Source organism: Saimiri boliviensis, chromosome 15 (genome assembly GCF_048565385.1).
Source record: "Saimiri boliviensis isolate mSaiBol1 chromosome 15, mSaiBol1.pri, whole genome shotgun sequence".
Taxonomy (NCBI): Eukaryota; Metazoa; Chordata; class Mammalia; order Primates; family Cebidae; genus Saimiri; species Saimiri boliviensis.
Window position 1 is genome coordinate 2,429,289 of NC_133463.1, and position 17,833 is coordinate 2,447,121.

General features: G+C 41.6%; 1 protein-coding gene across 3 annotated transcripts in view; it reads left to right on the plus strand.

The window, feature by feature from the left end:
• Window positions 1-869: 869 nt before the first annotated feature.
• The window catches only part of SPIDR (scaffold protein involved in DNA repair), a 401,999-nt gene continuing 385,035 nt past the window's right edge, over window positions 870-17,833 (plus strand). For all 3 annotated transcript variants that reach the window (XM_010351608.3, XM_010351611.3, XM_074386636.1), the window contains exon 1: window positions 870-941. In XM_010351608.3, the coding sequence (XP_010349910.3) occupies window positions 909-941 (33 nt within the window). In that variant the 5' untranslated portion in view covers window positions 870-908. The remainder of the gene's footprint in view (window positions 942-17,833) is intronic.

The following is a 17,833-nucleotide window of genomic DNA, read 5'->3' on the forward strand; positions in this document are numbered from 1 at the left end:
ACGGGGTTTCACCAGGATGGTCTCGATCTCTTGACCTGGTGATCCGCCCGCCTCGGCCTCCCGAAGTCCTGGGATTACAGGTGTGAGCCACCGCGCCCGGCCGAAGACGGTTTTTCTTCCGTGTTTTCAGCCGCTGCAGAGTGGGCAGCTACTGTGAACCCAGTACCTGCGGGTTAGGTACCAGATTCAACATGGGATGGCGGCAGAACAGGGACTAGGACCGGCGCCGCGCGGTCTCAGGCCCACTCCTCCAACGCCCCGAGGAGCTGCGGCCCCAGCGGAGCCGCTGCGCGCCCGGGCGGACGGGGCGGGAACGCAGGCTCCCGCCCCCTCAGACGCCGGCGCCCCGCAGCCTTTCCTCAGCCTCCCCAGCTTCTCTCGGGGATGTGATGTCCGACGTGCAGTCTCCGCGCCGGATATTCAGTCGTTCCTCCTTCCTCGCCGGACGCCAAACCTGGGGAAACCACACCCTCTCTGCTCCGGTCACCAGCAGCCACTCCCATTCCTGAAGTGTCCACTGTTGCATGTGTACCCTGCTTCAGGTTTTCATTTTTATTTCGGGTCAGTTGTTGCCTAACACCACAGACATTAACTTCATTCGAAAGACAACACTTGGAGGCGGCCCCCGCTCCAGGCGCCAGCCCAGCAGCTTTCCCGAACCCCCCCAGGAACCCAAGGGCGAGCAGCGAACCCCGCCCGGGAAAGAAAGCTCGACCCGCCGCACCACACCTCTTCCGGGCTCTCCACCCCGGCGGTCTGGGAAGCTCTGGAGCGCCCGGGCTTGGAGAAACCCCGCCCCCTCCCGAGCACCCACCAATGGCAGCGCGCGGTGCGGCGCGCCGAGGGGGACGGCGACGCGCTGAGGAGGCGGTGCCCTGAGGCGGCGCGCTGAGGCTGCTCTCGGTGAGATGCCTCGCGGCGGTGGCCCCCGCGGCCCTAAGGTAGGCTTTGGCGCCGTTTCAGGCGTCGCGGGGGAGCGGCGGGCCGGCGTTGGGCCGGCCCCGGGCTGCTGGGGTAAGAGGGGGTGGACATTGGGGTTGAAGGGCGAGGTGGTGGCGAGTTCCGTCTGCGCGCGTGGAGCGAGCCCGCGCCGCGGGGTGCAGCCCCCACGTCCGGCTCCGGCCCCGGTGTGCCGGCGGAGCGCTCAGCGGCTGTCCGCGAGGCGAGGGGTGGAGCTACGGGAGGCACAGAGCTGGCTGCTGGGACTTGAGTCCGGAGTGAGCAGGAGCCTCTGTCCGCCTCGGGGGTACTTGGCGGTGCTTTTGACTCTTTTTGAGTCCGGTGTAATGCACCAAACAGCAGGGAATCCTGGCGGCTTTGCCGGATTATCTGTCTCTCCGGGACTGTCTCCCCGGTTAGTCCGCTGTCAACTCTCTCTCCCTGCCGCACTGGGAGGGGACTCTGCGGCAGACGGCCCGGTCCCTAGGCACCGCGCTGCACCAGGGTCCAGGCGCGGAGCGGGTGGAAGCATTGCGTGAGTGGTGTGTAGTTGCACCTGCATCCGAGAGTGCGTCCTTTTTTCTTCTGCTAATTATGCTTGTTCTGGTGTGTGTCCTTTATCTTTTTAAAGTTCCTTATAACTTCCTTGCTTTCAAATACGTCTGTCTCATAAACAGTTTTTAAAAACCAAAGACAGGACCTCCATTCTTGACTATTCCCTTTACTCGAAAACTTCCTGAAGAAATACTCCACATATACTGGTTCAACTTTAGCGCTACCATACTTTCTCGCTTCTCAAATACCGTTGATTATCACACCACACTATCAATTTTGTGACTGGCTTTAGGGAATAAAACATTTCAGGCACCTGTTTATAAGACGCAGCCTGATTTCAGAAGTATTTGTGAGGAAAAACTAGTAAGTATATAAATTTGTTAAATCCAGTATAAGTTGTTTACTTGGTCATGCAGCATTGGACACATTCGCCAACTGCTTTTATTTCTTTTGGAACATCCCTGAAGTTGCTATGCTGATTGTCTTCCTGTCTTGCAACTGCTCATTTTTTTCTCTTTATTGTGTTTGTGCCATGTTCTAATTTTTTTACCTTGTGCTTTTTCTCACTTTCCACGTTTGCTCTGGGCGGTGGAAACATACATGGAAGTTAACTGTCACGGCTGTATAGATCACTTTCAGATCTAGGTTAGCTCTTTTCCTTGAGCTCAAACTTAGTGCATCACAAAATCATCGTCATTTCACCCTTAGTCCTCCAGGCCCTAACCATTTTCCTTGACTTAGAAATCTTAGTATTTTTGGATTGACATTCACCTCTGTCTCTTCATCCTGTCATTTTTCAAGACTCTTTATCAGTTTTTCTTTTCAGTAGTTGTGTTGTCTGTTGTGTAATAATTTGCTGAAAACTGAAGCAGTTCATAACAAATGTTTATTATATCATAGTTTCTGAGATTCAGGAATCTGAGAACGGCTCAACTATGTGGTTGTAGGTCAGGATCTCCCACAAGGCTGCAGTCAAATAAAGGGTCGTTGGAGCTGGAGGATCCAGTTCCAAGCTCACAGCTCACTCACGGATTGTTCCTTGACAGCTCTCTAGGACAGCTCACAGCAGGGTCCTGGCTATTCCAAGAGCGAGCGAGCGAGCGAGCGAGAGAGAGAGAGAGAGAGAGAGAGAGAGCGAGCGCAAGAAGACATTGGCCCCCACGTCTTTTATAGCCTAATTTCAGAAGTGACATCTCATCTGCTGTCTATTCATTACATGGACCAATCTGGTACACTGAATGAGGAGGGTATCGAGGACCCAGGAGGTGGGGATGACAGGGCCCACCTTGGAGGCTGGCTTCCACAGTAGTTTTGCCCCAGGGATTTATTTTTTGTTTCTGTCTCCCTAGGTCAGTACTTAATGGTTAGAGTGTTGATATGTGGTGCCAGAGGTGACTTTTCCTTAGACACCACTTTGATTATATTGTTAGTCCTCTACCTAAATCTCATTTTACTTCTTATTGGCTACATCATAATTTATTGCAGACTTACCCTATGTTTAGTACTTTATATGTATTAACTATGTAATTATTTTAACAATTATGTGAGGTAGATACCATTAGTCTTATTTTACGGATGAGGAAACTGAGGCTCAGCAGAGAGGTTGGGTAATTTGCCCAAGGTCACACAGCAGTTAAAGGAAGAAGCTAGGATTTATATGCAGGTAGTGCGCTCCAGACCTTGCTTTTGTTCAGGCTTTCAGCCTGTTATTCACAGCTTCCATAATGTATCTGTGTCTCATTCCTCAATTTTACAGCTTTGTTCAGTATTTATCTCCTAGGTAAACTAGACTACTGCTGTCACCATACTTTCTTGCCCTTTGGTGGTAATTGAAATGTTCTTGGTTTGGAATAATGCCAGTTCTCCCATTTCTGCTGATCGAAATCTTAATCATCCACTGAGGCCCACCTCAAGTCCCACCTTCTCGCAAATTATCTGAGCTATATATGAACTTTTTTCTGTAGTCTGTGGAATTTTACATAAATAACTCTTACTATTTCATGTATTAGGTATATTTTTGTCTACACTTTTATTCCCATATAGTCTAGACATTTAGAATTAGGGACTATATCTTCAGCCCATATTTCCCAGAGTTCCTGTCGTATCCCTTGTACATGCTGGATACCTAAGAAACATCTGATGAATTAATGAAAGGGAAACAGTTTAGAAGATTTGCAAGTGTTCAAGGTGTGAAGAAACATGAGGAAATACCTTAGTCTGAAGTCTTGGATATCAGCCTCAGCAGTACAGCTGACTGATTTTGCAATTTTGGATAAGCCACTCAGATATTTCAGGACTCTTAAGATGAAAGCTTGTTCTGTCATGGACTAAAGTGGTGGAATTAGGAATAGAATGGAAAGGACTGAGTTGATAGACTACAAAAGGAAGGTGAGATTTAGGTAACTGCAATTGAAAGAGGAAGAGGAGGGAACCCATGGTGACTCAAAGTTGAACCTGTGAGAAGTGGGAAAGTTGGTTGCCTGCCTCTTAACTGATGTTAGGTTATATAGATATGTGAAATATAAGCCCTAGGGAGATTAGGGCAGTCAGTTGCTCAAAGGCTGGGGATATCTTAGCTCTTTTCTCACTCCCATCTCTTCCATAGGCCTCTCCTGCCCTAGCCCCTCACTGTCCCGTAACATGCTGTGATTCTTTCTTCCCTTTATGCTTTGCGTTTTTCCTTTCCTTAAGAAGTAGCCAAGGATGACCACATATACTCCTGTTCTTGGCCGGCACCTTGTCTTCTGAGATTTTCTGATTCTCCCCAGCTGTCATACTCTCATAGCTCCTTTCACCTCCTTAGGCTGAATTCTAGTTTCTGGCTTCTCTCCACCCCACCTTCTGCTCGCTCTGTTCCACTGAAAGAAGGACTGTATCTTGGCAAGATTATGAAAGAGAGACTACATCTTCCTTATGACACCTTTCTTTCTCTAATCCTTTGGGTCTCCCTCATCACCAAAACTTCTTTTCTTTTCTTTGAGACAGGGTCTCACTCTGTCACCTAAGCTGGTGTGCAGTGGTGTGATGTGGCTCAGTGGAGCCTCGACCTCTCAGACTTAAGTGATCCTCCCACCTCAGCCTCCTAAGTAGGTGGGACCACACCACAGGTGTGCACCATAACACCCGGCTTTTTTTAATTTTTTTGTGGAGATGGAGTCTTGCTATATTGTCCAGATTAGTCTTGAACTCCTGGCCTCAAGCTGTCCTCCCTGCCTTGGTCTCCCAAAGTGCTGGGATTACAGGCATGAGCCATGGCATCCAGCCAATTTACTTTATTTCTGGTGCTTCTTGCACTGGGCCAAGCAGATGGTGGGTATTGATTAAATACAGTGTACACATGAGCTTGAAGAGTACTCAAGGCTGCAGGTTTAAAAAGGTTTTCTTTGTCAAGAAAGGGAAACATTTTGCCTATTTGAAGTAGGAGAGAAGGAGCCAGTGGGAAGAGTCAGGACCTTTTAGTATCCTAGAAGGTTTGGATTTCATTACAGAGCAGGGTTAGTTTTAGGGAATAGGAACATTTCCCCCTGAGACTGTAGGGAAGAAGGAGAGCTCAGTAGATGGGAAGTTAGCTGAGTTTTACAATGGGTAATTCTTTTTTCCTGAGGAAGATGTGGCAGCGTGAGCTATGAGGCTGATATGGAGATGTCAAGAGAAGTGTGGGTATGGAACTCACGTGTGTGTGTGATTCTGTGTAGGTTTATAGTAGAAAACTAGGAAGTAAGTATCCAGCAGTAGACAAGACATGTAAGAATAACTGGAGGGAGCTGCTCTCATTTTTGGGCCCTTTTCCAGTGGGCCCCATGGGTTGGTGATTGGTAACCCCATGGGTTGGTAGAAGGGTAGGGGTTTCAGTGCTTGAAAGGCCGCACTGAAGTAGTAGGCCATAGAGTGCAGAATGGCATGGGAGGCATCATGATTAGGAGGGAGTGACTGATAAAGTGAGTAGGACTTAGAAGTCCCAGTGAATTTTCAGATACTTAGAGCCCAGTCAGAAACTCACTTGTGGTGCCTATGTGTGGGAAGTGCTTGTATAGTTGTTGATAGACACTTTTATTAATGTGAGGTAATGGAGAACCAGTGGCTAGAATCTTTAGTTTTGGAATTAGATGTACATGGAAGAAAATCTTGACACATTGCTTCTTAGCTCTGAATAGGGCAAACGTTTTTGAGTTGTGGTTTCTTTATAAAATGGGGTTAATACCTATATTGCTGGGTTAATGTGAAGATTAAATGATAAGAATGCATGGGATGATATACTGAGCATATAAGCACTCAATAAATGTTGGTGATAATGAAAACAGTTAATGAAATACCATGATAATTAAAGAAGTTGTATGAGGACAAAGATATTGTTCATCTTCTGCTACTTTTTCTCTGGATTTCCCTGAATTGCTGTCTTTCAGCTTGTTGAACAAGAAATAGGAAAAGGGCTTATTTTAAAGTTTTTCGGTGATGGTAGGAAATTCTCATAGTTATCTTGGTAGGAGTACCTCATGGTTCCAGTTTAAGGCCTTGATAATCTCATTGAATCATTTACTGGTGGCCCTACATCTCAGAATTAGACTACTTAGTATGGACATCTCAGTTGTCTTTTTTGTTTTGTTTTGTTTTGTTGAGACAGTCTTACTCTGTTGCCCAGGCTGGAGTGCAGTGGTGCAATCATGGCTCACACAGTCTTGAACTCCTGGGCTCAAGTGATCCTTCCATTTTGGCCTCCCAAGTAGCTGGGTCCACAGGCCGTGCCACTGTGCCTGGCTAATATTTAAATTTCATTTGTGAAGATAGGATCTTGCTATGTTGCCCAGGCCGGTCTCAAATTCCTGGCCTCAAATCATTCTTCCTCCGTGGCCTCCCAAAGTGCTGGGATTACAGCGTGAACCACTGTGCCTGGCCTAGAGGTGTTATTTCTAAAACCAAAGGGAAAGAGAACTTTTATTGAAAACATTCTATATGTCAAGCACTTTGCATAGAAGTAAAGTGCTTCTTTACAAGTGAGTACCTCACTTGTGTTTTCTTTTTAGTCAAAATAATATATTTTCATAGATAAGGTAAAATAGTACAAAAAAGTTTCTTGTAAAATCCAGCAATCCCTTGCACATCTCATTCCATTTGTTTTCATTGAGATAATTGTAAATTCATAGACAGTTGTGAGTAATACAGAGAATAGTTGTTTTATAAACTGATTGTGAAGGCTGAGCCTTGCTAGATCAATGTGTTGACAGATTTCATGTCTAGTGATGGCCTGCTTCCTTGTTCATAGACAGCCATCTTTGCACCATGTCTTTGCATGGTGGAAGTAGTAAAGGAAGGTCTCTTTTATAAGGGCATCCATTCTATAACTTCTCATCACCTACCAAAGTCCCCACATCCTAGTATCATCACCTTAGGGGTTAGGATTTCAACAAATGTATTTTAGAAGACACAAACATCAGGCCATAGCAATTCTGTGCAGTACTGTCTTATGTGTGAGTTCTGTAGGTTCATGTATCCACCACAATAGTCAAGATACTCTCCGTTAGCACAAGGATCTCATATAATCACAGTCACTCACTTCCAGTAGCTCCCTTGCCTAATTACTGGAAAAAATTTTGTCATTTCAAACATGTTACATAAATGGAATAATGTAATATGTAACCTTTTGAGGTTTTTTTAAAAAAAATACAGCATAAAACTGTCATGATTTATCCAAGTTGTTGTTCATATCAGTAGTTTCTTTGTTTTAATTGCTGAGTAGTGTTTCATATAGTGGATATACCAGAGCTTGAATTAACATTTACCATTGAAGGACCTCTAAGCTGTTTCCAGGTTTTGGTTATTGCAAATAAAGCTGCTATGAACATTTGTGTACAAGTTCTTGTGTGAACATAAGTTTTCATTTCTCTGAGATAAATGCCTAAGTGTGTAATTGCCAGATCCTATGATAATTTGATATTTAATTTTATTTTATTTAAATTTTTTTTTTTTTGAGACGGAGTTTCACTCTTGTTACCCAGGCTGGAGTGCAATGGCGCGATCTCGGCTCACCGCAACCTCCGCCTCCTGGGTTCAAGCAATTCTCCTGCCTCAGCCTCCTGAGTAGCTGGGATTACAGGCATGTGCTACCAAGCCCAGCTAATTTTTTTTGTATTTTTAGTAGAGACGGGGTTTCACCATGTTGACCAGGATGGTCTCGATCTCTCGACCTCATGATCCACCCGCCTCGGCCTCCCAAAGTGCTGGGATTACAGGCTTGAGCCACCGCGCCCGGCCCTGATATTTAATTTTCTAAGAAACGGATGGACTTTTCCAAAGCGGCTGGATCTATGTAATTTTTTTTTTTTGACACGGAGTCTTGCACTGTCGCACAGGTGCGATCTTGGCTCACTGCAATCTCCTCCTCCTGGGTTCAAGCAATTCTCCTGCCTCAGCCTCCCAAGTAGCTGGGACTACAGGTGTGTGCCGCCATGCCCAGCTAATTTTTTTTTTGTATTTTTAGTAGAGATAGGGTTTCACTGTGTTGACCCGGAAGGTCTTGATCTCCTGACCTCGTGATCCACCTGCCTCGGCCTCCCAAAGTGCTGGGATTACAGGTGTGAGCTGTATCTGTATAATTTTACAGTCCTATTGACAATGTTATGATTCAGTTTTACAGATAATAAAGTTTACCTTTTTAAAGTGTAAAATCCAGTGGTGTTTAGTATATTTACAGAGTTGTACAAATGTTCCTAATTGTAGAATATTTTCATGACCCCAAAAAGAAACTCCATAGCTCTTACTTAGTCACTCCCCATTCTCTCTTCCCTCATCCATTGATAACCACTAAGCTACATTCTGTGTGTATGGATTTGCCTATTCTGGACATTTCATATTAAGGGAATCATGAAGTGTGTGGTTGTTTTGTTACTGGTTTCTTTCACTAAGCATAATGTTTTCCAGGTTTATACATGTTGCATATATCAGTATTTCATTCCTCTTTATTTTGAATAAAGTGTTTGTTGTATGGATATATTGCATTTTAAAAATCCATTTGTCAGTTGATACACATTTGGATTATTTCCACTATTGGGCTCCTAAGAATAATGCTGCTTTGAACATTTTTTTTTTAATTGAGATGAGTTCTCACTATATTGCCTAGGCTGGTCTCAAACTCAGGGGCTCAAGAGACCTCCCACCGTAGCCTCTCAAGGTGCCAGGTTTACAGGTGTGAGCCACTGTGCCTGGCCTGCATTGAACATTTGTGTATGTATTATTATTACTATTGTTTTTTTGAGACGGAGTCTTGCTCTGTCACCAGGCTGGAGTGCAGTAGCATGATCTCGGCTCACTGCAACCTCCGCCCCCCGAGTTCAAGCAATTCCCTGCCTTAGCCTCCTGAGTAGCTGGGACTATAGTCACGCACCACCACACTCAGGTAATTTTTGTATTTTAGTAGAGAAAGGGTTTCACTATGTTGGCCAGGATGGTCTCAATCTCTTGACCTCATGAGCTGCCGACCTCAGCCTCCCAAAGTGCTGGAATAATAGGCATGAGCCACTGAGCCTGGCCTTGTGTATGCATCTTTATGTAGACCTAAGTTTTTCTTTCTCTAGCAGTGAAATTTTTGGGTCACATAATAACTATATGTTTACATTTTGGATAACTGCTAAACTTTTTCAAAGTGGTCGCACCTTTTACAGTCTCACCAGCAAAGAATTCTAATCTCACCATATTCTTGCTAACACTTGCCATTGCTTGTCTTTTGATTTTAGTCATCCTGATGGTTATGAAGTGTTACTTCACTGTGGTTTGGTTTGCAGTTCTCTAATGAGGTTGAGCATCTTTTCGTGTACTTATTGGTCATTTCTATATCTTCTTGAAGAAATGCTTATTCAGCTTATTTGGCTGCGTTTTAGTTGGGTTATTTGCTGTTTTATTGTTGAATCATGAGTCTTAAAATTCTGTATACTGTTCCGCTATAAGATGTATGTTTTGCAGATATTTTCTCCCATCCTTTGGGTTTTCATTTTCTTATTGAAGTGAAAAAGTTTTTAAAAATTTTGATGAAGTCCAATTTGTTTTTTCTTTTGTTGCTTGTGCTTATTGGTGTCATGTCTAAGAAATCATTGCCTAAACCAAGGTCACAAATATTTATTCCTATGTTTTATTGCAAGAGTTACAGTTTTAGCTCTTATATTTAGGTCTGTGATTCATTCGGAGTTAATTTTTCTACAGACTGTGAGGTGGGGTACAGCTTCATTTGTTTCCATGTGGATATCCAGTTGCCTCAACACTATTTGTTGAAAAAGTTGTTCTTTCTCCTTGAATTGTCTTGGCACTTTTTTGTTTTAATAGAAAGTCATTTGACCATAAAAGTAAAGGTTTGTTTTGGCCTATGAATTCTATTTCACTGGGTCTCTGTGTCTGCCTTTATTCTAGTACCATTACTGTCTTAATTACTGTAACTTGGCAGTGTTGAAATTAGAAGTGTGAGTTTCTGACTTGTTTTCTGCTTTGTGATTGTTTTAACTGTTTTGGGTTCATTGCATTTCCATATGAATAATAGCAGCTTATCAATTTTTGCAAAAAGCCATTTGGGATTTTGATTGGGTTGAATAGATAGACAAATTGGAGAGTATTATCATTTTAACAATATTACTTCACATGAACATGGTTTGTCTCTCCTTTTATTTAGATCTTTAATTTCTATCTGTGTTTTATAGTTTCCAGTGAAAAAGTCCTGCACTTCTTTGGTTAAATTTATTTCTAAGAGTTTGTTCCTTTTCATGCTATTTTGAATGTAGTTCTACTGGCACATGCCACTGTGCCTGTCTAATTTAAAAAATATATATTTTGCAGAGATGGGGGTCTCACTCTGTTGCTCAGGCTGGTTTCAAATTCCTGGGCTCAAGGGATGCTTCTGTTTTGGCCTCCCAAATTTCTGGGATTATAGATATGAGCCAGCTGCACCCAGCTCATTTGATTTTTTTTAATACTGAGGTTGTATCCTGGAATTCTGCTGAACTCATATATTGGTTCTAATAATTGTTTGGGATTTCTGGGGTGTGGATTCCTTAGGATTTCCTATGTATAAGATCATGTGCCTGATGATGGCTGCATTTTTTTTTTCACTAATGATGCAGTTTATATCCTATCATACAAACAGATAAAAACATACTTTCTCTAAGCACAAAGCTTATATTCACAAATAACTTTCTGCTTAAAGACAAAATTTCAATTAATAATCACCGTAGGAATTTAGTTATTTAATGCAACTACTAATCTAATGTCATCAACAAAATCTAAATAACTTTATCACAAAACTAGGGTTATATTCAGTGGGCATGCATTAATAATCTTTACAACTTTAACATTACAACAGGGTGTGGTGGCTCACACCTGTAATCCCAGCACTTTGGGAGGCCGAAGCAGGTGGATCACTTGAGCCTAGGAGTTTGAGACCAGCCTGGGCAATATGGTGAAATTGCTTCTGTACAAAAAGTACAAAAATTAGCAGAATGTGGTGGCTCATGCCTGTGGTCCCAGCTACCCGAGAGGCTGAAACAAGAGGATTGGTTGAGTCAAGAAGGTAGAAGCTACAGTGAGCCACGATCGTGCTACTGTAGGCCATCTCAGCAGTGGAGTAAGACCCTGGTCTCTCTCTCTCTCTCTCTTTTTTTTTTTTTTTAATTTCCCTGAGACGGAGTCTTGTTCTGTCACTCAGGCTGGAGTGCAGTGGCACAATCTCAGCTCACTGCAATCTCCGCTTCCTGGGTTCAGGCGATTCTTCTGCCTCGGAGTCCTGAGTAGCTGGCATTAGAGGCATGTGCCACCATGCCAGGCTAATTTTTGTATTTTTAGTAGAGACAGGGTTCACCATATTGGCCAGGCTGGTCTCAAAATCCTGACCTCATAATCTGTCCTCCTTGGCCTCCCAAAGTGCTGGGATTATAGGTGTGAGCCACTGCGCCTGGCCGACCATGTCTCTTAAAAAAATAAAAAAAGAAAACAAAAAATATCATGCTGTGTGTCAGTAGAGATAATTTTAATTTTTCTAATTTAGACATCTTTTATTTCTTCTCATTGCCATGGCCAGAACCTCCAGTCAGATATTGAATGTAAGTGGCAAGAGTTGACATTCTTTCTTTTTCCTTCTTTCAGGGATAAATTCAGTGTTTCACTGTTCTGTATGATGATAGCTGTGGGTTCATTCTTTGTAGATACATTTTTATCAGGTTGAGGAAATAACTTTTTACTGCCAGTATGTTGAGTTTTTACCGTGGAATAGTTGTTGGCCTTTGTCAGTTGCTTTTCCTATATCTAATTGAGATGATCCTGTGGTTTTTATCCTTTGTTTTGTTAATATATGACATTGATTGAATTTTGCATATTACCTCAACTTTGTATTCCTGGGAAAAATCTCTATTGGTTATTGTGTATAATTCTTTGTATATGTTGCTAGATTCAGTTTCCTAGTATTTGGTTGAGGATTTTCCTTCTATATTCATAAACAATTTTGCTCTGTGCTTCCTTGTGATGTTTTGGTTTTATCAGGGTAATACTGGTTTCATGATGTGAATTACGAAGCATTACCTCTTCTGTATTTTGGAAGAATTTGTGAAGGATAGATACTGTTTCTTAAAATGTTTGGCATAAATCACCATTGTAGCCATCTGAGCCTCCGCTTTTGTTTGTAGGAAGTTTTAAAGTGACTGACTCAATCCTGTTTGTTATAGCTCTCTGATCAGTTTTTTATTTCTGAGTCAGTTTTGCTAGTTTGTCTTTCTAGGAATTTGTTCATTTTGTTTTAGTTATTTAATTTGTTGGTATATAGTTCATATTATTTCTTTATTATGTTCTCTGCAATCTTTTAGGTTTTTGCAGAATTGGTAGTGCTTCCTCTCTTTTATTCCTGAGTTCTGTGATTTGTGTCTTCTTTTTTTATACCCCCCGCAACCCTTAGCCTAGCTTGTCAATTTTGTTGCAAGGAACTAACTTTTAGCATTTTAGGAAATATTCTTTCTTGTTTTCTGTTCTCTATTTATTTCTGCAAGATGGAAGTTTAAGTTATTGACTTAAGATCTTTTTTCTATTTAAATGAAGTCATTTACAGCTACAGATTTCCCAGTAAGTACTGCTTTAGCTGCATCTATAAGTTTTGTTGTATTTTGTTTTCATTCCTTTGAAAGTTATCTTCTAATTTTCTCATGATTTTTTGATCTATTGGCTGTTTAGGATTGTGTTTAATTTTTGCATATTTGTAAATGTTCATTTTATTTTTATTGTAAAGTTTAAATTTCTTTCTATTACTTTCTAAGAACGGTATTACCGAAGCTTGTTTTATGGCCTGACATATGGTCTGTCATGGAGAATGTTTCATGCTTACATGAGAAAAATGTGTATTCTGCTGTTCCTTAGTGTTAGAGGGTATCTTCATGGTTTCTGTCGAGAATGCAGCTGTTACTTTTATTGAGAATCCTTTGTATGCGATGAGTTGTTTTCTTTTGCTACTTTCATAGTTTTTTCTTTGTTTTTCATCAGTTGACTTGGTATGTTTATGGTGGATCTCTTGAGCCTCAAACTCAGGCTCAAGAGATCCTCCTGCCTTGGTCTCCCTAAGTGTTGTGATTATAGGAGTAAGTCATGGTGCTGGCTGTTAAAGTATTTTTATAAAGCTTGATCTCCGGCTTCCCTTTTCCCAGAGGAAACTGAGTAAAGCTGAAAATATCAACTCATTAATCCTCTAATCACTTGGTCTTTTTGCGAGTGGCCCCATTCTGAGGCCACCCTAAGTAACCTCAGTAGGGTAAACTCAGGAGTTATCACAGGGGCTCTTTATAAATAACAAAAGATAGTCCTATCACTTAGGAAATTTCAAGAGTTGTAGGAGTTCTATGGCAGAAACCTGGGATAATGACCAGATATATTTCATGTTATAGCACAGTATCTTTACTTTTCCTATTTAAAAATATTGTATTGAGTATCAAATCGTTTTACATTTTTTGCTTCAATCGTTGATTATGATTTATATAGTTCATGCGGAACATTTTAGTTGCACAAGAGTAAATAATTGCTACATATTTTCCTTTACATTGTTCTTCATCTCCTTGTACTTTAAAATTTTAAGTTCTGTGCCCATTACTAGTCAGATGATATGTCTTCTTTCCTTCTCTTGTTGAGATATATTCTCCAGTATCTTCCTATTAAAGGAATCATGATAAGTAAAATTATAAAGTTCTTGCATGTTTTAAAAAGAACTTTATTTTTTTTCCCTTGATTAATAGTTTACCTGGGAAGAGAAATCTAAATTAGAAATCAGTTTTCCTCAGAATATTTAAGGCATGGCTCTGCTATCTTCTAACATTCATTTTGTTTCAAATGACTCATTCAAAATATAAGTGGGGATGGGATTGGAGCTGGGGATATTCAAGGCCCACAGATGTACTTGGGAAAATTAAGTTAAAACTTATTTTAATACCCCTATTACATAAAAAACCCTGTTGTATTATATGGGTAGTGATCAAACAATGTTATGGGTTAAGGTGGGGGGAGAAAAAAGTATGGGTGTGTGGAAGAAATAGGATATAGAGAAAGTTAGGGAAGAAAGCCTATCACGTTAGTAGTTAGTTATCAGATATCTTCATTTACTCTGAAATTTATAGATAAATATCATTGCCTTTCTGCATGATTTTATTTGAAATGCTGATTTGCTTCTGACTACTGCTAATACTTTTTGGAAACTAGCAGCTCTCCATTATAGGTGTTGAATGTTTTCATGTACCCAGCAGAGGGAGCATGTACCGATGTTCTTTTGGAACAGGGACTCAAGCCAGAGAAATAGAATTCAGTATGTGCCAGTTAGAATAGTTTTAATGATTGTTGTCTTTACTAATTATATTGTGGAGCTGCTAGAAAATAAAGAATACAATAGAAAATATCCCCCGTAAACTTATAGTAAGATAATATAAGCATTTTGATCTGTTTCCTGCCCATGTTTTTATATAAATGTTTATCATACATATTAAAAATTTGTACATTATTTTAAAATTTAATGTCATTAGTTTTACATGGATGTGTTATTTGAAAACTAGGTAAGAATAACGTTTTCCATTCTGATAAAAGCAGACTATGTATTCTTTTTTTTTTTTGAGACAGAGTTTTGCTCTTGTTACCCAGGCTGGAGTGCAATGGCGCGATCTCGGCTCACCGCAACCTCTGCCTCCTGGGTTCAGGCAATTCTCCTGCCTCAGCCTCCTGAGTAGCTGGAATTACAGGCACGCGCCACCATGCCCAGCTAATTTTTGGTATTTTTAGTAGAGACGAGGTTTCACCATGTTGACCAGGATGGTCTCGATCTCTCGACCTCGTGATCCACCCGCCTCGGCCTCCCAAAGTGCTGGGATTACAGGCTTGAGCCACCGCGCCCGGCCCCCTTTTTTTTTTTTTTTTTTTTGACATGGAGTTGCTCTTGTTGCCCAGGCTGGACTGCAGTTGCTTGATCTCAGCTCACTGCAACCTGGGCTTCCTGGGTTCAAGTGATTCTCCTGCCTCAGCCTCGCAAGTAGCTGGGATTACAGGCATGCACCACCATGCCTGGTTAATTTTGTATTTTTTAGTAGAGGTGGGAGTTTCTCCATGTTGGTCAGGCTGGTTTCAAACTCCCGACCTCAGGTGATCCACCCACCTCGGCCTCCCAAAGTGCTGGGATTACAGGCGTGAGCCACCGCGCCTGGCCTATGTATTTTTATGTGTAAATAAGATTTCCATTGGCTTCTCATGTTTGTAAGTTTTAGTTTCCATTCTTAACAATGAGTAGAACCTCTGTATAAAGAAAATGTTTCATTATTTTAAATAAACAAAAGAAGCAGAGTAGAATATTGTCTATTTTACAGTTATAACTGGAAAATATGTCTAATCAGAAGACTCAAATAGGGTAGGAAAACATTAAAATAGTTATGTCATTTTGGTAGCTTGATGCCCGGTACTTAATTTTGTATTCAGTTAATATTTTTGGAATGGATGAATAGTAAGACCATGACTACTTTTTTCTGTTTATTTCTCTCTCTCTCTCTCTCTCTGTGTGTGTGTATGTGTGTGTGTGTGTGTGTGTGTGTGTGTGTGTGTGTTTATTTTTTTGAGACTGGATCTTATTTCTGTTGCCCTAGCTGGAGTGCAATGGCACGATCATGGCTCGCTGCAGCCTGGGTCTCCTGTGCTCAAGCAATCCTCCTGAGTAGCTGGGGTTACAGGAATATGCCACCATGCCTAGCTAATTTTTGTATTTCTTTTTTGGACAGATGAAGTTTTGCCATGTTGCCCAGGCTGGTCTTAAACTTTGGGGTTCAAGTGATCTGCCTGCTTTGGCCTCCCAAAGTGCTGGGATTGCAGCCCTGAGCCACTATGCCTGGCCTATTGTAATGTTAAGAGAGTAAATAAAGAAGGTGTAATTTCTGTGAAAATTTAGACACACATGAATAATTTCTTTGAAAGTTACCTGTTCAGGGCTAGTCACAGTGGCTCAAACCTATAACCCTAGGTTTGAGGCAGGCCAAGGCGGGCTGATCATGAGGTGAGGAGATTGAGACCATCCTGGCCCACGTGGTGAAACCCTGTCTCTACTAAAAATATGAAAATTAGCTGGGTGTAGTGGTGTATGCCTGTGATCCCAGCTACTCGGGAGGCTGAGGCAGGAGAATAGCTTGAACCTGGGAGGCGGTTGCAGTGAGCCAATATCATGCCACTGCACTCCAGCCTGGTGACGGAGCAAGAATCCATCTGGAAAAAAAAAAAAAAAAGTACCTTTCCAGTTTGTATAGCTCTAGATTATATTCTGTACTTGTTAAATGCTATGACCAAAGAAAAGCAGTATATAACGTCATCTGTCCACATGCTAGTTTATTTATGGAAAAAAGCGAAACGTATTTTATACTTGAGTTTTGTACGTAGTTTTACCAAGATCTTGAAAATATTTCTGTCTGTACATTACCCTTTAAGACCTTTCTTATTTCAAATGAGTTTATTGAATTTCATGTTTAGTTCTTTGTCATTTACCCATTAATAAAATATAGGTAACAAATATACTCGTATATCCATAATGTAGAGAAATAAAGTAACTAAGGGAAAACAAAATAAAAAACTAAAGAAAATATCCAAAGGGAAGATAATTTTGATGGAAAGGCCAGTAAAGAATTTGCAATGGCCTGGGCAAGGTGGCTCACACCTGTAATCTCAGCACTTTTGGAGACTGAGGCAGGTGGACTACCTAAGGTCAGGAGTTTGAGACCAGCCTGGACAACATGGTGAAACCCCATCTCTACTAAAAATACAAAAATCAGCTGGGTGTGGTGGAACGCGTCTGTAATCCCAGCTACTCAGGAGGCTGAGGCAGGACAATCACTTGAAGCTGGGAGGCAGAGGTTGCAGTGAGCCAAGATCGTGCCGCTGTACTTCAGCCTGGCAACAGAGCAAGACTCCGTCTTAAAAAAAAAAAAAAGAATTTGCAATGGTTGGAAAAATAAATAAGATATTCAGGTGGGTAACTCTCTAAGGCTGCTGGGGAAGGGAATGAGCAAGCTAGATGGTTTAAAGGTGAGGAAGTGGTGGTTAGTGTTTTTATGGTGGTTAGTGTTAGAGACTTGAACATGATTGAATGGTGGACTGAGTGATGGAACTGGTTAAAGTGGAGGGGATTGGAATCTGATTGCTGTGTCTTGTCATGAGCACCCTGTTTTTCTGCTAAGGATTTCCTTTTTATAGTCTCAAACCACTGGAGTGTAAGGCATTATGACTGTCTTCCTCAGCTTTTTTTTTTTTTTTTTTAACTTAACAAAGTTTGTGATTTTTTTTTTTTTTTTTTTTTGAGACGGAATCTCACTCTGTTGCCCAGGCTGGAGTGCAGTGGCATCATCTCGGCTCTCTGCAACCTCACCTCCCGGGTTCAAACAATTCTCCTGCCTCTGCCTTCTAAGTAGCTGGGACTACAGGCACACACTGCCATGCCCGGCTAATTTTTTTTTATGAGAAGAGACAGGGTTTCACCAATGTTGCCCAGGTTGGTTTTGAACTCCTGAGCTAAGGCAGTGCACCCGCCTCAGCCTCCCAAAGTGCTGGGATTACAGGTGTGAGCCACCATGCCTGGCCAAGTTTGTGATATTTTTACTGTTTTGCCCAACATTATATACTCCGATAAAAAATTTCAGGTGTGCATAGAGAAACTTGTGGTTTTGAATTAGATCCTGAGGATTTAAATTTTGTGTTTGATTTGCCTATTACAGACTGAATTCTAATCCAACATGCTTAGCAGTGGTCTCAAACATTTATGGAATAAGAATCAGCAGAGATGGTTGTTAAAATGCAGATTCCTGAGCCTTTCCTCTCTCAAAAG